A 25,218-nucleotide genomic window follows, 5' to 3' on the forward strand; every position below is an offset into this window, starting at 1 on the left:
AAATTACTTTATATACTGCGGGGGATCAAGCTTGTGAATTACTAAGGTCTTATCTTCACCTATGATAATACATCATCATTTATTTGTGATTATATTTTGTATTATGTAAAAAATATCAAATATATGTAGTGGAGTAAAATGCAATGTTTGCCTCTTGCAGTGCAGTAGAAGTATAAAGTAGCAGAAAAAGGAAATACTCAATAGTATAAGTACCTCTTTACAGTTAATGTACTGTTATTTTCCACCAGTGGATATGAACCATATCCTCTTTTATGGTTGCTACTGGAGATTAATACTGTAGGCCCACTCAGTTTTTCCCTGAGAAAACTATAGTAAAATAGAAGACTCAACAATTATCTTATGACTGTTGAATAGTCAGTAAAGAAGAACAGTTATGCTACACTGTAATCTCTATATTGCAGATAAGTGGTCAGAACTGGTGTTTGAGAAATTAATTCAAAACCAATGGTTAGGGTATAGGAAATGCAGAATTACGTGATCATGTATTATGTGATTTTCCTGTCGTATTTTAGGAATTATTATAGTAGTTTACAGTATGATACATCTACTTCATTATTTTTATCTCTTGAGTAACTTATTTATTTAACATCTCTGTAGTGTTATTCTAGAACAAGTTGTAGAACATTAACATTTGTCAGGCAGAGAGTTCCTACAGGATAATTGAATCCTTTTGGCCTTCATAAATCAGTTCGACACAAGTTTAAAACCTTGATATGAGCCTTTAGTATTCTGTATTTCACTCGTGAAGTGTTTTAGCCACAAATCCCACCAGGCTCAGCACCTCGCTTGCAACACAATTAGTTATACACTGGGAATGGTAGATTACTCAAATCTTAAAAAGAGATTATAACTTTAGTAAAGAGGTCCTGTGTTAAAAAAAAAAAAATCTACATATGTAACATATGTGTATAGCGAGGGGCCAAGGCCCCTTCCCTACTTCTTACCCCTCTGCTTCCGGCGCCTTTGCTCGGACCAAACCCATATTCAAACTTGTCCTTCATGTTGATCTCAACTACACACCTGTAAAGTTTCGTGACTGCATCTTGCATGGTAGTGACGCTATCATGTTGACAAAATCTGGCCACAGACAGACAGACATATAAACACCTGGCAAAGTACTCAAAACCATCTCTGTGGTAGTTCCCGCTGTAGGTGTCTCCAGGACCACGTTTTGCCATGATGATACACACACACACACACACACACACACACACACACACACGCACGCACGCACGCACGCACACACACACACACACACACACACACACACACACACACACACACACACACACACACACACACACACACACACACTTCTTACGTAAGGATTTCATTAAACACTTCACTGAATAAAGGAAGCATTAACATTTTACTTTACTACTACTACTACTACTACTACTACTACTACTACTACTACTACTACACATGACTCGATTATGGACATTTACATTTCATATACCCAAACATTAGATTTCATCTAATTATCAAAAAACAATTTACACTGCTGGTTTCCATTGGTTCATGGCTGCAGGGCAGTTGCCCACTTTACCCAGTTGTTAATACAGTACTTGAGTAAACGCACTGTAGAAAAAAAATCCCCAAAAAGTTATAGCAGCCCTACTTTCCTACAAGTAAATGGTGTAGCATTGTGTGTGTGGTTATGCACATTCACCACTAGATGACAGTGTTTTCTCTGGCTGAACTCCAAATATCCTTTCTAGAAGCATTACTGTAATCTTGGATGGAAATGTGACCATGAAAAAGTTGTTAATCGGTTGCTTAAACGTATACAGCCTTAACTTGTTGTGGTTTGTACATTGTAAAGATAATATGATAAAAAAAAAAATAACTAAAGTAGCACACACAGAAGTGAAACATTTTGTCCACAATAAAGTGAAAAGAAAACATATCACAGTACAATTTTTAATTTAAGGTGCATCCAAACAATCTAACCAAAATGTCTTGACAAAAATCTTGTGCCTGTCTATTAGAGAGGTGGGGAGAGGGGGGTGGGGGGCAGCTTGTGTCTTACGACACAAGCTGCCAATCTGTGATGCACACTTGAGTTGTTAGTAGCCACGTGCATCATTTGGACAGATACTACTCCAGCCTCTGAAATCAACAATTTACAGGTACATACACTTTTATTGTTTTGGCAGCAATTTGGTGGTAGTAGTTGAGATTCTGAAATAGTAAAAGGGAGGATGTATCGCTTCTGTCTAAAGCAACAAGCTGTTAGGGAGTTTCCTAAGAAGATTAAATGGTACTAAGAACATCAAGATGGGAGCACATGAACAACAACAACGAAGGCTTTAAATGAAACCACTATTCCTTGTCAAAGGAAAACTAAATATCTGACAAAAACGGATGCATTTTTGATTAGCCTACATTTTATTAAAAAGAGAGAGCAGAAACTGAGTCTCTGATGTGGATCCATAGCACTGGAAAAAACCTTGAACAAGATGTTAAAACTTTGAACACGTTTGTCTGGTATTATTTTCCCTTTGTTTATACTGGTTGTCCCACAATCTCAGTGGGACAGCTTTCAAGTAGTCTTCTGGTCAAAGCTCCACTGTTCAGTCGTAGTCCTAATCTTCCTCACACCTGCCACGGACATGCCAAGCTATAAATATGGGGGTAATAAGAGGATCCACCTGGTGACAGTGGGAGGGAGCCATGTTGGATAGGGATCCTGTGTCATAAGAAGAGCCAAGGCAAAGGTTTACAGTACCTGCTTAACTATCACCCCAGTGGCAACAACAGTGTAGTTGATAGGAGGACCTGTTTTCTTAATCTACAACAAGCGAGTGAAGAAACTGTCTGTTTTAATGAAATGGATGACAAGTTACCCGAAGGATGTTTGTTTCTTGTTCTGTATTTCTAGGATATCATTACACCATCCAAAAAAGAATGCTCCTTTGAGAGAGAAGCTGCCTCGTACGCAACGGTAAACAATTTAACATTTAAATGTCCTGGTGTAGAATTAGCTGTAATTTCATTTAATCTTAATCCATGTTGGGGCTTGTTTTGTTATGTTTGAAATGTGACTAGCTATATCTGGATATTTGCAAAGTATTATTTAAGGTAATCTTTTGTCAGTGTGTCACCTGCCTTTATTAGCATCTAGCTGTGTAGATAGATTTTCTTCATTCAGGTTTTGAGGGATGGATAGATTTTCATTTTGGTGCCCTCTGTACGAAAACATAACATATCGTCCCAGAAACATTGTCACTCTGGATTATTCACAGAAAACACTGTTTTCCGAGGGACTATTTCCCATTTAAGCGGAGAGGCTGAAGTGTGGATGAATATTTTTTTTTAAATGTGAACAACTAAAACCAAAACTATCTGCATGGATAGATACAACTGGAGGTGAGATGTATCTAAAAAATGATCAAGCAGGCCAGTCCTAATCATTTGGCAGGTACAGCCTCTCCTTAGCAGTTTATATGCAGTAGTTGCTCGTATTGACACTGTGTGAAATGTACTCATCAACATGCTAGCCCATGCCTGAAAGCAGCCCATGTTACTCATACTTTAGTCACTGATGCGCCAGTTGCTGCTAGAACCACAGGGTCCCTCCCTTTCCTCTTAATCCTTTTGCATGTGACCAAATGTTTGATACTTTTCAGCTGTTTTTTTCCCCAAAAGGTGCTGTGTGTTAATAAGGTCAAAAAGGTGGAAAGTTCCATCACAGTATATGAGAACCAACACTCTTAGAGAAGTATCAACACGAGGCAGTTAAATGGACTCATTTTACAATTTCTTACATTTGGTAGGAAAATAACAATAGTCTTGTACACGTCAAGTGCACATACGTAAATCTGCAACATAATGAGAGTTGCACTGTACAGTGAACACAGTTTTTTTTAGCAGAATACTAATGTGTCTCTCCTGTCTCTCCTTCCACAGAGTCTCTATTGGATTTACTTTGGTGCTCAAACTTGGTGGATGCTTTACCACACCAGTGAACTGCGCAGCACATCTGTTTATGCTGGAGCTGGAAAAATCAACATGTTGACATCCGTGATTTCCACGCAGCTCATCCCAATACCCGACACTGTTTCCCATTTTGAAAGGACTTCAATTTTCCCCAAGTAAACGGGACTAATTTGAACAGAAAATGGAGCCCTAAATGTTTCAATCACACTTTTCAGAGTGGAGCCATTTGAACGCCTCACTGAGCCCCCCAAACTGTCTGGACTGTTGTGAGTGGATTGATGTTTCTATGTAACGCGTGTGCGAGTGCAGTGCAGCCTTGGATCCATCGTGGAACCACCACAGTGCGCCCGGGCGCCCAGCCTTCGGGCCGGAGACGCTCCACACCAGCAACTACTCTCTGGTGTTACTGATTCAGCTCAGCCTGCTCTCCTTCGACCTGTTTGTTAACTCCTTCAGCGAGCTGCTGAGGGCTGAACCGGCTGTCCAGCTGGTGCTTTTCATGTGAGTAAGAGTTTCCTCATTGTTTCAGCAGCCAAACATGATCTCTGGCTCGAGGGGGAAAAGATCAAATTAGTAGAGCCAGACCGATATATTAGGCATTTTCCAAACTGTCGGTATCCGCATTTATAGTGGCCAATAAATGAATATTTAAAAAATAAAATAAAAAAGGACGAAACACCCTTCAACCATGTTATGAGTGTTAACATGGTTGTTTCTTCTTTTTTCAGTCTTGTTCAAAGTTATATTTATGAAGCTTACCAAGTCTATTAATACTGGTAACTTTGATTTTTTTTAATTTTTTTTTATTATGTTTTTGTTCAAAGGACTTTAAATTTCATATCTTATGTTTGTATTTTTATACATTTTATTTATCAGAACTTTAATATATTTTGATGTTCCTCTGTTCTGTTGTGACAATAAAACAAACAAGTTTATTTTTAAACTGCACTATCATATAATGTTAGTGAGGACTCATAAATTACTACAAATAACTAATGTTAGGGAAATCTGTTTATGTTCTGTTACACGTTTCTCGATTTAAAAAAAAATATATATCGGCCAATATATCGGAATATCGGAATATTTGTATTGATATCGGCCTTAAAAAATCCTTTATCGGTCAGGCTCTAAAAATTAGTACACTTTAGTTGTCTATACTGAGTCATTTGGGATGCTGGAATGATTTTAAATAGCACTGTACAAAGACAGTAAGCCTGTTGTCCCTTTTTGTTTCTGCTGCTCACACAAATCCTTCTCTCGTGGCTTTTCTTTTCCTGTATGCTTTTCCTCAACAGTATCCAGGACATTGCCATCCTGTTCAACCTGATCATCATTCTGTTGATGCTGTTTAACACCTACGTGTTCAGGGTCGGCCTGGTCGCCATACTGCTGGAGAGATTTAGAGCTCTGCTAATTCTCTCTGCTCTCTACTTGACCTTCAGTATCATACTCCATTCCTGGCTTATGGTATGTGCTGCTGTATACGCACACATGGGCAGCAATGTATTCAAATCTAAGTCCTTGTGAATGTTACTTTGTTTATTACTTTACGAACCAAATAGACAAAATGACATCAGTGTTTTATTCTTTCCAGAATCTACGTTGGCTAAATATCAACAGATTTATTTGGACAGACGGCCTTCAGGTGCTGTTTGTGTTCCAAAGAGTCGGTAAGATGACTTGTTAATACATTCTCTTTAATGGCAGCCAAATGCATTTATTTGAAGTGTTTACTGTTGTCTCTAGAGCTTTGTTCATAATGTCAACAATATGTCTTCTTTCAGAAAAAAAGGAGCTACAATTTATCACTGCATATTCCATGAGTTTTATTTGAATTGACATGCAAATGAAACCAGAGACGCAATCAAGGCGGTACTATTGATATGAATTATATCTCAGATTTGAGACATGCTCAGAGAGCAATAGTTGCAGGAGAATAAGCGAGAAATTACATCAGAATACAGCAGAGCTTTGTGTTTTCTCTCAGCTGAATATAAATCGGAATTTTTTCCTCAGAGAATATTTACTTAATATTTAAGAGAGTGAATGCTGCTTTTTAGTACAAAGATGAAACATAATTTGTATTTGAAGGACTATGTAAACTGTACCATCATTTCCCCCACCTTTTGAGTTTTCCCTTTACCTCTTACCCATAGTTTGCCGTAACTATTCCACCTTACCGAATCACACCCTTGTGCATGAACTGCTTTTATGTAACCTGGTTTCAGACCTCTGAATCCGCTCTCATTTTTTTTTTTTAATCAATCATCAAATAGAACGACAGGGCATTTCAGTGTGATCATCACTCTTTATGCTCTGGAGAGTTTTACTGACAGAAAACTTATAGTGTTCTCAGAGTGTGCTAGTCCCTCCTCTCTACCGACGGGCTGCAGGCAACGATCTCACATCGCCTTGTGGGTGCGATTTTCATACATGTATAAGCTCATAAGTGGATAAAATGATTTACTGTCTAGTTCTTCCCTGCAGGTGAATCCTTATTAAGTATGAGAACGGACTGTAGCCATGTTTTATTTCTCTCTGTTCCGTTTGCTACTTTAGACCCACTCAGACGGTTACTCAGTGTGTGACTCAGTGTTGCATCACCACAAAATCTCTTTCATTATGAACCTTCCTTAAGACTCTGTTAACTCTACTGGGCTGAGTTGTAGTTGTAAATGCTGGTGGGGATTTCCCATTCCTCTGTCTCTGTACAATCACAGACTGTATTATCTCTCAAGTAACCTGAATCATTGTTCAAAGTCATGACATAGGAGCCGCTCACTTGGAAATGGCTGATGGATTATGCCAACTAAAAAGGGTTATTGATGTATTTATTTACACAAATGACATTTCTCACCTTTTTATGCAGTTACATTTGAAACGTTAAGTTATTATTCTGGTAATAGAGATTGGTTTCAGACAATAACTGAAGTAATTCGGTGTGATGATTTACCTAACTGAAGCGAGTCTCAAGTTTTTGCAAGTTGATTTTCACGACAAGATTGAAAGTGGATGCAGCGTTTGCATGAATTCTTAAAAAAAGAACAAGTCGGAACAAGAGTTTGAAGTGATGAAAGTAATGCATGATTTGTAGTAATCGTTTTAACCAGACAAAACATTAGCATGGTTCTGTGAAATAAAGATTCTTGACTTCACAACAGAACAACTAAACTGGCTTATTAGAGATTCCACAAAATATATTTATTTCATTTGTTTTTTTATTAGCTGTTTTGGATGTGTTGTGCTGCCGCCGGGACTACTTATTGAAAGCACTGTCCTCTGTTAGTTGAGAATTGGACAAGCTATGAAGGCAGATATGTCAAAACCTGTAATAAAGTACTGTAAGTCATCAGTATTTATCAACAACTCAATTTTGTGCTACGGGACAGTCTCACTCTGAGCAACTTGAAATTGATTTAAAATGTGGAAATGTATGTTCTGTATGTTTTTTTTTTGTATGATAAAACCTCACATATATTTTCTGTTCACAGCTTCTGTGTTGTACTACTATTTTTACAAGAGGACCTCAGAGTATCTGGGTGACCCTCGCCTCTACGAGGATTCACCGTGGCTGCGAGAACTGTTCGCTCGGGTCAGACAGTGATCTTGCTGCAAAAAAAGCACGTGATGCCACAGAGGCCAGAACTAAAAACAGATTGATACATGTGGAAACCAAAAATGTTATAATAAAGTGTGCATTTGGAAATCCATACTTAAAATGGGGGACAAAATGGCCACTTTAATACAGTGTATTTTAAATGCATTTCCAATCACAGTACCAGCTACATTCTGGGAACATTCATTTTCAAATTTAAAATAAGAAATACATTCAGGCCTAAATGCATTTGTTGCAACACATATATTATAAAACAATTTGACAGGAATTGTAGCCAAAATATCTATTCCACATAGCATTTCCTTTCAAAGGATTGTGCCAAAATCTGGTAAGACGTTTTAGAACGTCTCATCAGGCTTGTTTTGCTGGTCAGATGGTAAAAATGACATGAAATGGGAGATGATTTAATATATTCTGTTGATACCTGTCACCACAAGCCCTTTTTCTTTTCTTTTGTTAATGCTCTACATTTTTAAAAAGGACTATACTGCAGTTGTTTTATACACATTTCAGACTATTTGTGTTGCTTTGAGTTTGTTTGTTGTGTCGATATTGAACAGGGTTTAACTTTATTATGACTTAAACAGTTACTGATCTCCACTGTGTAAAATCTGACCCATCATGTGCGTCCGAGCTGGCTGTGTTTTATTTTCACAAGTGTTAAATGTTTAAAATACAATAAAATGTATTTTAAGATGTGTGTGTGTGTGTGTGTGTGTGTGTGTGTGTGTGTGTGTGTGTGTGTGTGTGTGTGTGTGTATGAAATGTACTTGGTCAAATGATTTATGAGCTTGTTCCAAAGCATGGCACCAGATGAGCGAAGCGGAGCTGATCCTTCAGGTCAGTGAACTCTTTGAAGAGTGACTCCTTCTGCAGGTTGAACTGTCCGCAAAGAAAAGAGAACAGGTTTTCGTTAGATGGGAGTTTCTTTATGAGAAATGAAAACAGAGGTATGACTTTTCAAAAGATCTTGGACTAATGTATTATTTGTTAAATTTGTTACATATCATTTATTCCAATGAATACATTGTGACAAAATGAAGGATAAATACCTTGAGGCCTGGATTATGTGACAACAAAACAAACTAGTATAAACTAGTAATCTATATGAAAGTATTTTCTCTTCAGTTAAAAATGCTACATATTTGACTGACTCAAGAAATCAAAAAGCTTTGTCTTCACTGTGTTTTATGTAACACTGAAACAAATGAAATAGTTGTAGGTTTATTTGCTGTTTTGCGGCATTATTGATATTAAAGGACAATTCTGACGCAAAACGAACCTAGGGGTTAATAACAGATGTGTACCCACTCTGTCGCTCTCTGGGACATGTTTTCATGCTAATCGAATGTGTTTGGAGCTTGAAAGAAGCTAGCGTGGACCGTTGATAGCTTACAACGCTAGTATTTGGGGCACAGGGAAATAAAAACAAATCGCTATTTATACCACTAAAAAGGCTCAAAATATCACCAAACTTTAACGGTAGCATAATGAGGGTCCCTAAATGTTAACCGAAGCATTGAGAACTGTACAGACAGTTTATTAAAAAGATAGTTTAGAAAGACGTCGCGTTCTCGTCTACAGGCGGCCGCCGTCTTGGGAGCTACGGTCTTTCTAAACTATCTTTTTAATAAACTGTCTGTACAGTTCTCAATGCTTCAGTTAACATGTTGGGACCCTCATTATGCTACCGTTAAAGTTTGGTGATATTTTGAGCCTTTTTAGTGGTATAAATAGCGATTTGTTTTTACTTTCCCTGTGGCCGAAATACTAGCGTTGTAAGCTAATCAGCGGTCCGCGCTAGCTTGTTTCAAGCTCCAAACACATTCGATTAGCATGAAAACATGTCCCAGAGAACGACTGAGTGGGTACACATCTGTTATTAACCCCTAAGTTTGTTTTGTGCCGGACTTGTCCTTCAACAATAAATCCATAACTGGTCCCAGCCCTACTTTAAATGACTAATAAAAACACTAGACCAACTCACCCTTGTTGCATATTTATAAAACTGCTCTGCTTCCTCTTGTCTGCCAGACTGAAAACAAAAGGTTCATTACATGGTTAGTTCAGGTCTCTGTAGGCCTCGAAAAATCCAGTTGCAGACAGTGAAAAAGTGAATCTGTGTTGAACTGTGTCCCAATTCAGAGGCTGTATTCCTGTAATGACATAGGTCACAAAGGTGTGTCCTTGGTTGGACCTGAGGGTTAAGCAGAACTTGCTTTTCCTCCTCAAATGAAGTCCAGGCTCACTGAGCAATATGACAAGGTCTTGTGATCAGTGAACAATGGATCATGGGATACTAAAGACCATTTACCAGATGTGCAACTCATGTTTGGGTAAAGAAAGCCTACATTTTTTGGGATTATTTATAAGGGGAAAGTGTTGGCTCATTTCTGTCTTGAAATATAGCCCTTAAAGGAGAAATCCGGCGTAAAATGAACCTAGGGGTTAATAACACATGGGTACTGAGTCGACCGTTCTCTGGGATATGTTTTCATGCTAATGGAATGTGACCAGTTTTAGCGCAAACCGCTAATTAGCTTATAACGCTAGTCATCGGGGCACGCGGAAATAAAAATAAATCACTATTTCTATACCACTAACAAGGCTCAAAATAGCACCACACTTCCACTGTAGCATAATGAGGGTCCCTACATGTAAACCGAAGCATTGACAACTTTGTAAGTGTACAGACAGTTTATTAAAAAGATAGTTTAGAAAGACAGTACCGTTCACTATACAGGCAGGCGCTATCTTGGGAAAACAGTCACGATCAGTCAAACGACGAACGCCGTGCTTGAGCTATGTTACTGGTTACTGGTTGCACGGCGTTCGTCGTTCGACTAATCGTGACTGTTTTCCCAAGATGGTGCCTGCCTGTATACATGAACGATACTGTCTGTTTTTAATAAACTGTCTGTACACTTAAAAAGTTAGAAATAGTGATTTATTTTTTATTTCTGCGTGCCCAGACGACTAGCGTTATAAGCTAATTAGCGGTTTGCGCTAAAACTGGTCACATTCGATTAGCATCAAAACATATCCCAGAGAACGGTCGACTCAGTGCCCATGTGTTATTAACCCCTAGGTTAATTTTGCGCCGGATTTCTCCTTTAAGGGAGGCAGAGCTTGAACTGGGACACAGCTGGTGTGTTTTCAGAGCGCTGTCTCCACTCACCCTGAGGCAGATCATAGACAGGTAAGCCCAAACCTCTGCGTTCTGGTTGTTCAAATGATTGGCCTCAGTCAAAGCTTCTTCAGCTACACACAGCTCATCCAGCTACACAAACAGATACACACAAACACAACAAGGGTCACTTCCTTTATGAAGTAAATGAAAAAAAATAAGGCTCCACAGCTGTCTTGTTGGAGAACTATACAGTAGATCCAAGAGTCACCTGGGCTTTGTTCAGCTGTTTTGGTGAAGAAATAACATCAACATGAACTGCCTTTAACACAGTAATGTCACAAGATACAATGTATTAATCAGACTGCTTTGGAGCCTTTCAAAACCTAGTCTCGCTTTGCCAGACCTTCCTCCACAGCGCTGCGGAGGAGGGTCTGGCTAGTCCACACAACATTCCGGGATGGGAGAAAAACGTGCTCTGGTTTATTGGCATTTAAACCAATTACCATCGTCATGGGCAGCGATAAGCTCCGCATGGAGCCGCTGCAAAATAGCCTCGGGAAGGAACTTGTTTTGGTGGAACATGTGTACGTTCAAAAGTTGTTTTAGTTGTGCAACAGAAAACTCAGATTGGACAGATAGTCTAGCTAGCTGTCTGGATTTACCCTGCAGAGATCTGAGGAGCAGTAAACCACAGTCCTCATAAATCCACCGGAGTTTAGAATTCTAACACAAAGAAAGCCAAAGGAAACTGCGAAAAGACATGCATCCGGCGGAATTTCCTGCGGCACCGGAGCAATACCAAAAGTGGAACGTCAAGGATATAGACTATTCAAAACCAGACTTTAACTGGATTTCAATATAATTCCAGGTTTCCTTCATTGTTCTGGAGGTGGAGGTGGAGTTTTACCCGGTAACAGGCGGTGCCCAGGCCCAGCCAGGTCAGGCAGGACGGAGACTGCTCACAAGCCTGAAGGTAGACAACTTTGGCTTGCTCAAACTGAAAGTTAAAAACATAAGAATAAGAGATTTAATTACACTGTAGTTAGTTGCTTCATACAGTATGTTTTACAATGTCAAAAATAATATAAGAATAACTGCCTGGTTTCTACAGCACAATTCTCTTTTTATGACACACTCACATTGATATAGAAATTCACGTGTAGCAATACAATAGCAACTTGATCATAATTGTTAAATTAAAATGTGTCCAGAAAAACCCATTGTTCCTGACTTTTTGCTATTCTAGAAAAATGTTCTATGACTAGAATGCCTTATTACAGTATTGTAGAGTTCCTAGTTTTTCCGAGATGCGTGGCAGCCCCGCCTGTGGCTGGTAGAGTTTAAGAATGACTGGTAAAATGTGTAGTCTTCCCTGGAAATGCACCTGGCTGATTCATCAGCAGATACAGTACACATGAGTAAACTGTCTGACTGATCAGAGAGCAGTGAAGCTTGTCTCAATGTCTGACCTTCCCCTGCTGGAGGTAGATGGATCCCAGGCGGAGTAGGACAAGGTGAGCGTCTGATGGCAGCTGCAGGAAGTTCAGGCTCCGCTCATAGCTCTCCTGGGCATCACTGAACGACCCTTGCAGGTAGTGACAGTGACCATTAAGCGCCCACGCATCCACATCCTGCTCACAGGGTGGACAACACTTCTCAGGTCAGGGATTCAGAAGAGATGCTAGTTAATCAGGTGCTTTTGCGTGTGTGGTCACATCACATGAATATTAACAGACTAAACCTAACTAAAAAGGTTGTGCAGTGAAATAAACTGAGTCCCTATATCCTCTGAAAAGAATGATCCAAAATGAGTCTTTTATCCATGAACATACCACTACCAATAAAGAGTACATTTCTGATGTATCTATTGATCTACTTTGCCAATAGGCCTTACAGAAGGAGAGTAAATATATAGTATAGTATACAAACAACAATGGGGTGAAAGAAGTTCATAAATCCAAAACTAAATGTGAATCTTTGCTGCAAACAGAAGCAGTGACCCATACTGCACATGTCACATTTTCCACCCAATCCTTACTCAGTGTTGCAGCCAGAAGTAAAGAGTGTGAGTACCTGGTCTCTGTGAAACAGCGCCTCCTTGAGGCTGGCGGCGGCACTGCAGTAGTCAGCTCTGAGCAGCTGCAGCTGCGCCAGATGAAGAAGATAGGAGACACTGCGACCACCAGCTGAACACAGCAGCTCCAGGGACAGAGCACGCTCCGCCATCTGACAACAGGACAACAGTGACTGCTGATAACTGTTAGCAACCACTACAAGGCCATGTTGTTGTTTCATTTTGGTTGAACCTCTACTGCTGACAATAGTAGCCATTGTTGATTTTACTGTGCCGTTATAAATACTTTGTACAATAAATGTATAATATGAAAAAAAAAAAACTTGCAGATTCTCTCTGTTCATATTGCCCTTTTCCACAATGTGTTTTGATTCCCACAATATATGTCTTTTCCACAGCTGTCATTTCCCAGATGTTATGTGAATCGTACATTATGGGTTGTTTTCATTCCTATTTGACCACTGTGAGTGCAGCTGGCTGGTCAGCTTGGCAAACCACCAGCCACTATGTGTGTTTTTACCTGCAGGGCAATGTTCTGCAGCAGGAACTGAACTGTCTCTGTGTAAATGTTCTCTGAGGAGAGATCAGCTGGAGCTGATCTGGAGCTGATACTCTGTGCAGGAGGCTCTGCTTGCACCTCTGAGTCCTGGTCTCCACACTCTGGGTCTAAGAGAAATGACAGCAACATTGTCAGGTAGCATTTGGCACCCATAGTCACCACCAAAGACCTTTAGGTTGGGCGCCCGTATCGGTCTTTGGTGTTTTTTGCCCCCAACGTCTCCTCCCAGGCAGCACAGCAATGGTTATGTTTAGGGTTAAGGTTAGGGTTAGCTGCCTGGAAGGCGCCGTTAGAGGCAAAAAAACACCATCGAGCGCCCGTATAGCTCAGTTGGTAGAGCAAGCGCCCATATATAGAGGTTTACTCCTCAACGCAGCGGGCCCAGGTTCAACTCTGACCTGCAGCCCTTTGCTGCATGTCATTCCCCCCTCTCTCTCCCCTTTCATGTCTTCAGCTTTTCTGTCAAAATAAAGGCAGAAAATGCCCAAAAAAAAAAAAAAAAAGTGCACTTAAGTCCAATGAGCGTATCACAGACAGAAGAGATTAGACAAGTCTTATTTATAGGTGACTGTTGCCAACAGAGTTCATCTAAAAATGTATAGGTGATGTTGTGTATCAACATTCTTTATTTTAACATGTTCAATTAAATTAAGTGCACAAAGATAGAGATCAAACAAAAACTACAATCAATTACTAACTGACAACTTGTCCTTTTCACACTGAAAATGCACCCTTTCCTGTTATTTGAGATTTTATAGCAAATGTCAATAATAATGAAAAATTGGATTTGGGGTTTTGGATTTGTTTGAATGTTTTGAATGTTAATGCATCTCAGTGTGTTTCATCATGTACTCTATGTAGTGTTAAAGATGTGAGTCGAGTTTCAACATTGCAGATCTAAGAGAACTGGAACCAGAAACACTTCCAGTACAAACCAAACCCCAAATTATGCTTTCTCGGTCACCCCTCATACAGATATCACCACATTCACTACTATTTTTCCTGCTTTTCTTTCCAAGAATGGCATTTATGTTTGCTGCCTGGTTGCCCTCATGTGACGAGAGAAAACTAACACATAACTTCATTCAGATGAAGAGACATTACATGCTTTTAATCCCACTGCATCTCACCTTTCTTAACAGTGGTAGACTGACATGCAGGCGTGGCCATCTCCTCTTCCTCTCGCTGGTCTTTCTCCTTCTCATTTTTGTCCTCCCTGTCTTTCTCCTCCTCCTCCTCCCTCAGTGTTTGCTTCTTTGCTTCTTTTGCCCTCAGCTGCGTTCTGGCCTCCAGAAAAGCCCTCTCAGCCAAGATGGATTCGCTCTGGCTCTCGTGGAGCAAACCTAGATAGCAGAGCCAAAAACGTAAAATGAGAATATACAATTCCCAGCATGTATCTCTTCTGAAATCTAACTAATAAAAAATAAACATAGACAATATCATTCAAAGTGCCTTGTGTAGCTGTAACGTCACAAGAACCTCCGTCATATTGGGGGTTGACAACAGTGACGTATGACGAATGGCTAATGTTTGATATTTGATAAAAGCGTGTCGGTATTAGCAGTCTGTATGTGTTCTGTGTTGACAACAGTGAGTAGGAATACAAACTTTCATCTCACCCAGCAGCACCCAGGCCACCACACTGGGCGGTTCTATGCTGGCAGCTCTTTCCAGGAAGGTCTGGGCCTCCTCATAATGCTCAAACATCACTGCCAAGACCCCACACATCATCAGGCTGGAGAAACAAGAGAATACACACAGGTCCTGACTTCCCAGTTCACTTTTTTTTTTTTTGCCTACATCAGGTTATTTGGCTGCTCGTTTAAACTAAACCATTGAGTCACCTTCCAATGGTGGGCTGCCCCTGATTCTACCTTTTCTTTTTGTATTGGTTGTGATGCAAAGTTATAGTCTCACACCGTTGAGAAAAATGACAAGTGATTTGACACGTCTAGCTATAGACAACAAGTGATAAGGTGGAGGTGAAGAACATCACGACAGGAAGTAAAGTTAATGAGTTGGTAGTGTTTAACCATTAACGCTGTTGCTATGTTACTACGCGTTGATTAGGAGCAAAGAACTGGAGAACTGGAGCTATGTTTGTGGTGTCCTGTTACACAATGCCAATAGACACCTGGCATTGATTTCATTCTCAGTGATATATAAATAATCACGATATACAGACTCAGGATTTCAGTGTTGAGCTATTTATTTATATATATATATATATATATATTTAATGTTTACAGTGTTACTGGAGTATTTCTAACCTGGGTTGGTGTGCCTGCTGGATGGACACGGCGTCATGGAAACACTCTTTAGCCTTCATGTATTCTCCAGTCAGCATGTAAAGGCTTCCCCACTCAAACTTGTGAGAGGGCTCCATTGGGTGCCTCACCACCAGCTGTAGGGAGGCAAATACAAAATGCAGTGGCCACTTTAGCTATTTTTTGGGCATTTTTAGGCCTTTATTGACAGGACAGCTGAAGAAATGAAAGGGGAGAGAGAGGGGGGAATGACATGCAGCAAAGGGCCGCAGGTCGGAGTCAAACCTGGGCCCGCTGCGTCGAAGTGTAAACCTCTATATATGGGCGCCCGCTCTACCAACTGAGCTATCCGGGCGCCTGACACTTTAGTTATTTTACCAGCCAGAGTCATAATGGCCACACAACAAACACAAAAAAACACTGATATGCTCCAAGGATAATAGACAAACGGAAGCCAGTGTGTACAATAATTGAAGGCGTATTTGTGACTACCAATTAATTTATAGGTCTGAAAAGAGTGGATAAATGGACGTCTGTTTATAAATCTTTTTCATGAGTATAGTTATGAGGTTTTATGGGGTTTTCAGTAAGTTCTTTTCCTCATTTACTATGAGTTTAGAGCAGAAGTACCAGGAAATGAAAGTGCTATTGTATGCTTTATTGTACCTCTTGGTAGTACTGAACAGCCTGTTGATAATCCCCAGTAAGCTTAGCCTCTCTGGCAAAGTGGCTGAGCTGAGAAGAAGTCAAATGGATCTCATTCAGGGAGTCATCATCAACGCCATCTGAATAAATCTGGTGAGGAGAGGATAAAAGTAAAATATATATACAGTATATATATATATATATATGTATATATATGTGTGTGTGTGTGTGTGTGTGTGTGTGTGTGTGTGTTTGTGTGTGCATCACCTTGTTGAGAGCTATGTGCATCTCGTCCACCAAGTAGACATAGAGCTTGCTGACAAAAGCCTTTAGCTCCTGAGGGTCAGTGAATGGCTCTGTTCGCTGCATCTTGTCACGTACAATCCTTACCACTGCATGCTACACACCAGAAACACACACACACACACACACACACACACACACACACACACACACACACACACACACACACACACACACACACACACACACACACACACACACAAGAAGCCACCACCACCAGTAAAAAAAACCTAAAGGGCTACAGATTACTACTACTACTAGTTTATCCATCTGCCAAGAATGTGTGCAGTTGTTCTGACCTTCATCTGTTCCTTAAAGGTAAAGTATCTCGCAGAGACATTGAGCGTTCCCATCAGCTGAACCTTTTTTTGCTCCCGGCTGCAGTCTCCAGATGGCTTGCATCTTGCTCCAAACAATTCCTCATACTGGTCCGAAACATGGCTCACCACGTTGCCAACCTGCCTGTGGAAGTCCAGCACTGCCTGCAGGAGCACACACCCGTGCAGAGAAAGCAGCAAGTAAGCAACTGTCTAGTGGTGTGTGGTTCATTGTGTGTGTTATTTGTGTTTATGTGTATATATATATATTCAATTCAATTCAATTCAATTTTATTTATAGTATCAAATCATAACAAGAGTTATCTCGAGACACTTTACAGATAGAGTAGGTCTAGACCACACTCTATAAAGCCCCAACAATTCCAATAGTTCCCCCAAGAGCAAGCATTTTATATATATATATATATATATATATATATATATATATATATATATATATATATATATATATATATATATATATATATATATATATATATATGGTTACTTTACTTAAAGGTATCTACATAAGAGTACCATGATACTGTCATGAACGTGTCATAAACATTATAAACAAGTCATAAACGTTTATGACATAACACTTCTTTTAGTAATTGTTAGGGTTAGGGTTAGAGTTAGGGTTAGGGTTCATGTGTCATGACAGTGTCATGTCACTCTTATGTAGATACCTTCAAGTAAAGTGTTACCATATATATATATATATATATATATGTAAATATACACTGTATATATATGTGTGTACACTGTAACTGTATCACTGTTTTACTCTTTCTGCTCTGCTTGGACCGGCTGGAAGTGGAGTTCTGGGTGGGATCAACGCCTTTACCCTGAAGGAAATAGAGACACGTCTTACAGGGTTCACACGCATTTTAACCAATACTTTTCCATGACTTTTTGGCAAATTTCCATGACTATGTAATCCTGAAAATGTCAGTTGACATTATACAATAAGAATAAAAATCTGTGTTAAAGTTTACCCTCAGAGGTTTAACAATAAAATGAATGACAATTTATGTGGTTCATAGTGGGATTTGTAATATCGCACCCTGAATAGAACGTTGAGGTTAAGACGACGTGAAAATACATTTATTAATCACATATTATTATGCTGTGTTAAAAAAAAAAATCCATGATTTTTCCAAAACTTTCTGCGTCTTTTTTTTTTGTTTCCAAAACCTTTCCAGGCCTGGAATTTGCATTTTTCAAATTCCATAACTTTTCCAGGTTTTTTCAAAACCTATGAACGCTGTTCTTAGCACATTCTCACCCATTTGTGTTCCACAGAAAACAAAGGGGTAGCAACTAAATGTATTAGACCAGACTGCAATTTGGTGTAAATCTGCCACTAATAGAAATGGTGCCTTTAAATGAGTAAGAGCTCATTTTGATAAAAAGTTAACATTTTTCTGATAGCTCGTAAGTTCTTAAAGCTCAGACCACAATCTTGCAAGACAGTATCACCAATACAACCAGGTCAAAACTAAGTGACCACGGGACACGTGGAAGATTTTTTTTAACACATTACCTTCTGGACAGCTCCTCTGGAGATGTTTTGGGTACCAGCGGTTTCTCCAAGGCTATCTCAATGATAATATAAGTTTTGGCCTCCACATACATCTGCCATTAACAGGAATGAGGTGTTAATATGTTAGAGGATTTCCAAAATATTACGTAACAGCAAGCATTTAGACTGGATAAAGGTTTATATTATATTACAGTATTAAGGATGTACTGTACAACATGAGTTTGTATTGCTGCTGCTCCCACTGGATCTGTATTTAACTGTAACCACAACCACAGTTTCCAGTAAATGATGCCTAACTGTTTATTACTGTACAGAGTTGTGTTGTTGTTTAGTGGAAGCTTACATTTCCCTCGGTATTGACGTTCAGCTCATTTTCGGACCCGCTGTCGGCGACGATGTCGGCTGCAGCCAACCTGCTCTGGCTACCGGGTTGCTGCGATAATGAAAACAGGTTACGTTAGGGTCCAGCCTTAACAAACACAACTTATATGTAAAGTTTAAAGACTTTCAATTTCTGTGAGATAAAAAAAAAAAAACACTGGGTTTTTCTCAAGTTGATATATATGATTTTCCAAGCCCCTGGAAATTCTCTTGACTAAAATTTCACGTCAAAAGTCATCTCTTCTAACCATCACAACCCTGCAAACCTTTTTAGCTGGATCCTTGGGATCCTTTGCTCCCCTTCCATCCGAGTTCTTCCCTGCCTTTGCCTTGTTAGAGCCTCCAGCTGAGGCAGCACAAGCTTTGGCCTGGTTGGCTGCAGCATTGGCCTGCTCCTTTAACACACTGACACTCCGCTTGGCCTTTACAGTTAAGTACAAGATTATGACTTGAATAAAGTGCGTTACTTTAAAAAGCACATGGAATTCCATTTGTGTAGGTCATTCCCGGTAGACATTATGTGATAGTTGATCCAGTTAATACAGACCCAGATCAAGAACAATGAATAATGAACAGAAATTAAAGCAAATTAGATGTGTATATTTGTGTGACCTTTTTCAGCAACTCAGCCTCGGAGAAGGGCTGAATGCTGTATGCTCCTCGGATGCGGCTGACTCCAGGATACAGCAGCTGCCCCATGTCCACAAATGCCACACCGTGGAAGGGGATCTCTGGGTTCTCCTCGGCTTGCTACAGACATGCGCGCACACACACACACACACACACACACACACACACACACACACACACACACACACACACACACACACACACACACACACACACACACACACAATTTTGCCTGAAATGATTGTTTCTGTTTTCCCCCCATTTCTTAAATTTGGTTCAGGCTAAAGAGCTAACACTGTAGGGCCAATACAGTACAGAGAGGGGACATTTCTGTTAACATAGGTTATCGATTACAAAGCTCCCTCACCGTCTTGGTTTCCTTTGTCAGCGGAGCCAACGCCCTCATTATCTCAACTGGCCACAGTCTGCTCTCAGTGATCTTCTGCCGCAGCCTAAATATTGATACACATATTTTCAGATTTTTATTTCTGTATCTCTCGTTCTGTATTTTATTTAAACACCGGATACTGCAATACACTCACAAACATTCTGATGTTCTTCTACGTATGTTTATTTTGGTTTTTGCTATAACTCATGCATCTTTCCTAAGCAATTATTTGTTGCTGTAGTAACCCGTTTTCTTCACTGGGATTTGACAGTTATTCTAAACATCAAAACCTGTTTAACTTCAGAGTTACACAGAGCACAGAATCCCAGGTGTATTGCATGGGCCTGAGGTCAAATTAGTAAAAAGGTCAGACTTCCATGACTCCCTGATTTCCTTTCCATTTGGCCTGAAATGCACTGGTCAGAAAGGAGGAGGAGGAGGAGGAGGAGTGGGTTGTGTGTGTAGCTGACCTGGCAGTTCCTCCTGCATCCAGGAAGCAGCACATCTCTGTGTCCCAGCTCACCCTATTCTTCGTGGTCTCTGCCTCATTACGAAACTCCCAGTCCTGTAGGAACATTGAGACTTTCAGCCCTGTGTAATTAGAAATTTGAATAATTTGAAATGTTCCAATTTTCAACAGTATGACATATGCTACTAAGGTCAATTTACTTTTCCTACTTTGAATATTTTTAAGGCACTTAAACTTCTCATATCATTAGTCACTAGCTAAGCCCGTGTGTCAAATTACTGCCGTCTACCTTAAAGTCTGGTCATATCTATTAAATAAAAGGCATTCATTAGACATCCCTCACTTTCACGCAGTTTCATATTTTCATAGTTAGTGACAGTAATGTGCCATACTGCAAAACCTATCAATGCACCAAGGCATTCCAGCTAACACAATTGGCAGCAGGTGCAGGCCACATTTGCAGTTACCTCCAAGCCAGTCAGCTCACCGTCCTCCTGTTCCATGGACTCTGCCTGGAAAAAGGCATCAGGCAGGAAGTGGTTCCCTGGGACCAGCAGGGCCTGATGGGGCCTCTTCTTCTGTCGGCCTATTTCCTCCCTCTGCCCCCCTGCCTTCAGCTGCCCCTCACAGAATACCAGCACCTGATTGTTCTGGGAGTCAGATGAATTGTACAGCCACACTGTTAAAATCCTTCACTCCGGAAAGATTCGGATTTGAAACTGGTCTGAATGGGGCAGCATTTGTTTTCTGTTTCATTTTGATTTAACACTGCTAGTACTATTGTACAGCATAACATCTTAAGATCATGATGGGTTAAAATGTTTTTACTTTTTTTTTTTTTTTTATTAAAAAAAGGTACAAACTAAATATGATATGCCTGTCATTGGTTCTGTTCAGTAAAATAGCTTAAAGAAGCTACATGAAGAGCACAGTTTAACACTCACGTGTGCATCAAGCGGGACCTCCAGGGCAGCAGTGAACGTGCAGGGAGTAGGGGCAGGGCCAGACTGCAGCATCCATGACTCAGGGATGGAGTAGGCTGTCTCCACGGTTACCCTCAGCAGGTTGGAGGCTGAGAGCTCAGCCTCAGACAGCACTGGATTGGACACACTAACACACACATCCAGGGTCGGCGGCTAAAGGGGGTGAAATCATAAGGCAACTGTTTCAGTACGTTTTCCGACAAAATGCCATAATTAAGTAAAAGGCTGTAAAATGTGCCATAGGTTTCTTGCCCTGATGTTCAAAGTACTTTTTTCAAACACTGGTGGGAAAGTATTGAGCAATTTTGTTTTTGGTCTAAAAACTGCCCATATTCAAAGATACTGGCCTCTAGTCAATGATTGTTGTCCTGTGCTGCCTTTCTTTTTACAATTCCTATAAGTACTTTAATATTTGTCATATTTGTCATAAAGGCCAAATGATATGGTTGAGATACCTGCACTGCAGCCCACTATGAGCAGGTGTGATTAGAGGCCTGGAGAGCTTTTCTATATGACAGTAAAAGGTGTCACTTGCTGACATCTTGGAGGTCAAATATTCACCCAAACTAAAACTGTCCCAGCCCTAGTGAGTTGATGGGATTACCTTCCTCTTCGACTTTAAAATGACTTGGCTGGCCACCTGCTTCTGTCTGGTTCTAACTGCTGTCACCACATTCAGGCTGTTCTGTGATTGTAGAATATTCACTGATTAAGAAATCTGGAAGAAACAACTACCATGTATTTAGGGTCTGAGCGGCCCACAGAGCAGCAGAAGAGGGTCTGGCTAGGCCACACAGCATTTCGGGATGGGAGGAAAAACATGCTCTGGTTTATTGGCATTTCTTTCAACCAATCGCAATCGTCTTGGGTGGCGCTAAGCGCCAGACGGAGCAACGGTGCCTCAGCAAAAAAGCCTCGGGAAGGAACTTGTTTTGGTGGAACATGTGTACGTTCAAAAGTTGTTTTAGTCGTGCAACAGAAAACTCAGATTGGACAGATAGTCTAGCTAGCTGTCTGGATTTACCATGCAGAGATCTGAGGAGCAGTTAACCATAGTCCTCATAAATCCACCGGAGTTTAAAATGCCAAGACAAAGAAAGCAGAGGGTGACAAACATCCGGCCAAAAATGAGGGACATCCGGGAGACATCCGGAATTTCCAGCGGCACCGGAACAATCCCGGAAATGAAACGTCGTAGATATAGACTACTGCCCCTGATAATAAGTGAATGATTTTATTGTTATGTCATTATAACCAACCAACCTTGGTGCTGGAGTCCTGGGAGGTCACTGGGTTCAGTGGGACTGTTGACGAGAAGCTGCACTGACCTGAAGACAGAAGAGAAAATCATTCCAACAGTGAAAGTCCTGCCCTGTAAGGAAAGCTCTTTGAAGTCAATTTTTGTTGATCTGACCTCGCACAACACATTGTCATATTACAATATAAAAACATATGATTTCTGACACAACTGTACCTTGTAGCAGCGGCAGTAGGTCGACCACAGCTTGGCCCAGCACTGGTGTCTTCGCCTCAGCTTTCTTCTCCTCAGGCAGGAACTCTCTCACCGTCACTGACCACAACAAAATCATTCACTTTAAACAGTGCTGTGAAAACTAAGGGCTGTACTGACAGCCATGAAAACTCTGGGTCTTCCTCTCTGTTCGTTCACCAGTGAGGAAATGACCACCAGTGTAATTAAATTAGTTAGTGATAATTGTTTCAGTCTAAGCTGAAGTAGACTTGTCACAATATTCTATATTATTTTGGTGATTCAGGGGACTAGACCTGCTGTGTCAAGGCAGTTTACCTGCACAGAATAAGTCTCTGACATTTGACAAACATTTTAATACTTCTGTCATCAATGTCACCATAGCCTAACAACAAAATTGCAGCAACATCTGGTAATTTTAAAGTTTGAAGGATATTTTTCCCAATTAAGCCAGTTCTTCTGAAACATAACAGCAACAATAAATGAAAATAGCTAGCCAGGGCAACAAAAACGTACAATAATTCAGTTCAATTACATTATATTTGTCACAGCCACATGGACTTACATGCACACGCGCCATGATGGAAGTATTTTCATCGTTCTTGAATGTGTACCAATTTTTTGTTGGTGTATCATGTGGACATAAACAGCTACAGTATGTGTGGCTATCAGAGAGATGCTGGTGGCCAATTTACAGGGAGCCACAGCAAAAAAGTTTAAAGATGAGACAGAGTGAAACTATATGTTCAGACACTGTACAGATGCTGGTTAGCTCCACTGTCAGTTATGTCAGATATCAAGAGACAGAACAAGATTTTCAAACTCAACTTACATATGATGGGTTTATTGGCGATGTCACTGAGAGCCTGAGTGTTATTGGGGCAGTGGAAGCTGCAGGCAAAGTCGTATTCAACACGCTGCTCCACAGGGTCGACCTGCTTCTTATCTGACTCTTTCAGCACATTTCCATCCACTTCAACCTGCAGAAAACTCTGGAAGCTGTCTGCTTTTTTCCCTTGCTGAAAAGAGAAAAAAGCAGAATAATAACATCAGGTGGATACTGTCATCCACACACCTTCTCAGCCTCAGAGCTAGTCTTCCAACCTAGTTTTATTTGCCCCTGGTCCGATATGCAGTCAATTGACCCAAAAGTTTCTATTATGTTAAAGTTAGAAAAAACAATCCAGGACCCTCACTCAGGCCACTAGGACTGGTAAGACTGCCCTGATAAAACCTTGAATGCATCACTTAGCGTTACATTTCATTGAGTGCTTATCAACTGTGGCATTTGCAACGTTTACTAAGTGAAATTTGTGAGTAGTTTTTTTTTTCCCCCACTGGTAAATGTACTAATACAATTAATACTAATAACGTTACCCTAACTAACGTTAAGTCTTTTAAGTCTTTGCGAAATAAAATAAAAAATAATTAAAAAAATTAACGTTAATCATTTAATTGTGGTGTCTAACGTTAACCCCATAGGTTAACCGTCGTGTTGTCTTCCCGTCGACCAACAAGCAACTTTTAGTTTTTCTGGATCAAAATTTAACACTTTACTTGGCACTTTTTTCAGCGTTTTTTTCTCACTTTTATCCAAGTTTTTTGTCACTTTTTCCAATGTTTTGGTCGATTTTTTCAACGTTCTTTTGTCATTTTTTTTTCAAATGCCATAAAATTGAATACAACAAGTAGTGAATTGATAATTTACTTTACTAGTTGTATGGAACCATCCACTTTTTTTTTTTTTTTTTTTTTTTACAATTTGGTTGAAATAAACTTTTTGAAAATGTGGCAAATTCGACCCGAGGACAACAGGAGGGTTAGCTAAACATGACCCATCCCTCATGGCATTATTGAGACATTTGGTGTTAACTTTTTGCCGTTTTTGTTAAACTTAAAGATAAAATGCACATTCATACAACACGCGTTAAACGCACTTCTGTTGCTCTAGCCGTTGGTTAGCCACGTAAATCAAGGTAACGTTAAGTTAAATAGCTAACGTTAGTTAGCTAGCTAGCAATTGTGTGAAGTTCTTCACTTTTATTACACTAGCTACTAACTTTGAACGAGCTTACCAGGTTATTTCCACGGATGACAGTTATTTTTATATTCAAGCTTGTTTCTGCATTATTTTCAGGAGTCTCCATTGTGTAGACTTGTAATGTTTTGAGCCTTGGTAGCTTTTTTCTTTGGATCCACCACAGCCACAGAGTCACGTTTCCATGGCAACAGCGCTATATATGGTGTTGCGTTCAAGTCTCAAATAGGCAGCAGTTTAAATGGTTTTCAGGTTACTGTAAAAAAAACTAAATGATAAAACAAACAATAAAATAACACTAGCCTTCTAGGAGTAGAAAATAACAACAAACAAAACGAAGGAATAAAGCAACAAACAAAATAGCATAATACATTATTTCTGCGTTCATTGTTGCCAGATTCTACCCTTTTAATAACGTTT

The 25,218-nt window shown here is 40.0% G+C and overlaps 2 protein-coding genes across 8 annotated transcripts; one reads left to right on the forward strand and one right to left on the reverse strand.

Moving 5' to 3' along the window:
- Positions 1-2,652: 2,652 nt before the first annotated feature.
- On the forward strand, positions 2,653-7,965 carry LOC116043433 (transmembrane protein 138-like). Of its 4 annotated transcripts, none has more exons than XM_031290089.2 (5): positions 2,653-2,968; positions 3,934-4,464; positions 5,259-5,430; positions 5,558-5,633; positions 7,455-7,965. In XM_031290089.2, the coding sequence occupies exons 3-5, from the start codon at positions 5,305-5,307 to the stop codon at positions 7,565-7,567; spliced, it is 315 nt and encodes a 104-aa protein (XP_031145949.1). In that variant the 5' UTR covers positions 2,653-2,968; positions 3,934-4,464; positions 5,259-5,304; the 3' UTR covers positions 7,568-7,965. The 4 variants fall into 4 exon arrangements, with proteins under 4 accessions (XP_031145949.1, XP_035855672.1, XP_035855671.1 ...); XM_035999779.1 differs by lacking the exon at positions 2,653-2,968 and adding an exon at positions 3,515-3,796; XM_035999778.1 differs by lacking the exons at positions 2,653-2,968; positions 3,934-4,464 and having other exon boundaries at positions 5,049-5,430; positions 7,455-7,587; positions 7,619-7,965.
- Positions 7,677-25,018, reverse strand: cfap70 (cilia and flagella associated protein 70). 4 transcript variants are annotated; one of them, XR_004896928.1, is made up of 28 exons: positions 24,836-25,018; positions 23,593-23,779; positions 22,746-22,841; positions 22,535-22,599; positions 21,876-21,962; positions 21,233-21,424; positions 20,756-20,938; positions 20,290-20,384; positions 19,799-19,883; positions 19,414-19,551; positions 19,068-19,223; positions 18,764-18,853; positions 18,421-18,512; positions 17,662-17,722; positions 16,857-17,039; positions 16,522-16,653; positions 16,276-16,404; positions 15,613-15,746; positions 14,962-15,077; positions 14,473-14,685; positions 13,304-13,449; positions 12,783-12,935; positions 12,179-12,340; positions 11,617-11,706; positions 10,758-10,859; positions 9,567-9,614; positions 8,311-8,461; positions 7,677-8,270 (listed from the first exon to the last, which is right to left on the reverse strand). XR_004896928.1 is itself a non-coding variant. In XM_031290086.2 (27 exons), exons 1-27 carry the CDS (start codon positions 24,905-24,907, stop codon positions 8,363-8,365), a joined length of 3,300 nt encoding a protein of 1,099 aa, XP_031145946.1. In that variant the 5' UTR covers positions 24,908-25,018. The 4 variants fall into 4 exon arrangements, 3 of the variants coding, with proteins under 3 accessions (XP_031145946.1, XP_035855668.1, XP_035855669.1); XM_031290086.2 differs by lacking the exon at positions 7,677-8,270 and having other exon boundaries at positions 8,363-8,461; positions 21,876-21,956; XM_035999775.1 differs by lacking the exons at positions 7,677-8,270; positions 21,876-21,962 and having other exon boundaries at positions 8,363-8,461.
- Positions 25,019-25,218: the final 200 nt, after the last annotated feature.

Source organism: Sander lucioperca, chromosome 3 (assembly GCF_008315115.2).
Source record: "Sander lucioperca isolate FBNREF2018 chromosome 3, SLUC_FBN_1.2, whole genome shotgun sequence".
NCBI classification, from domain to species: Eukaryota; Metazoa; Chordata; class Actinopteri; order Perciformes; family Percidae; genus Sander; species Sander lucioperca.

What these genes read in the sequence shown, in the direction of transcription:
- LOC116043433 (XM_035999777.1), top strand. Translation starts at nt 5,242, where the DNA reads ATGCTTTTCCTCAACAGTATCCAGGACATTGCCATCCTGTTCAACCTG. An exon ending in TACTCCATTCCTGGCTTATG is followed by an intron (nt 5,431 to 5,557) that starts GTATGTGCTGCT and finishes TATTCTTTCCAG; the next exon opens with AATCTACGTTGGCTAAATAT. An exon ending in GTTTGTGTTCCAAAGAGTCG is followed by an intron (nt 5,634 to 7,454) that starts GTAAGATGACTT and finishes TTCTGTTCACAG; the next exon opens with CTTCTGTGTTGTACTACTAT.
- cfap70 (XM_031290086.2), bottom strand. Translation starts at nt 24,907, where the DNA reads ATGGAGACTCCTGAAAATAATGCAGAAACAAGCTTGAATATAAAAATA. An exon ending in CCAGAGGAGCTGTCCAGAAG is followed by an intron (nt 17,723 to 18,420) that starts GTAATGTGTTAA and finishes TATTTCCTTCAG; the next exon opens with GGTAAAGGCGTTGATCCCAC. An exon ending in TGTCTATGATCTGCCTCAGG is followed by an intron (nt 9,615 to 10,757) that starts GTGAGTGGAGAC and finishes TTTTGTTTTCAG; the next exon opens with TCTGGCAGACAAGAGGAAGC.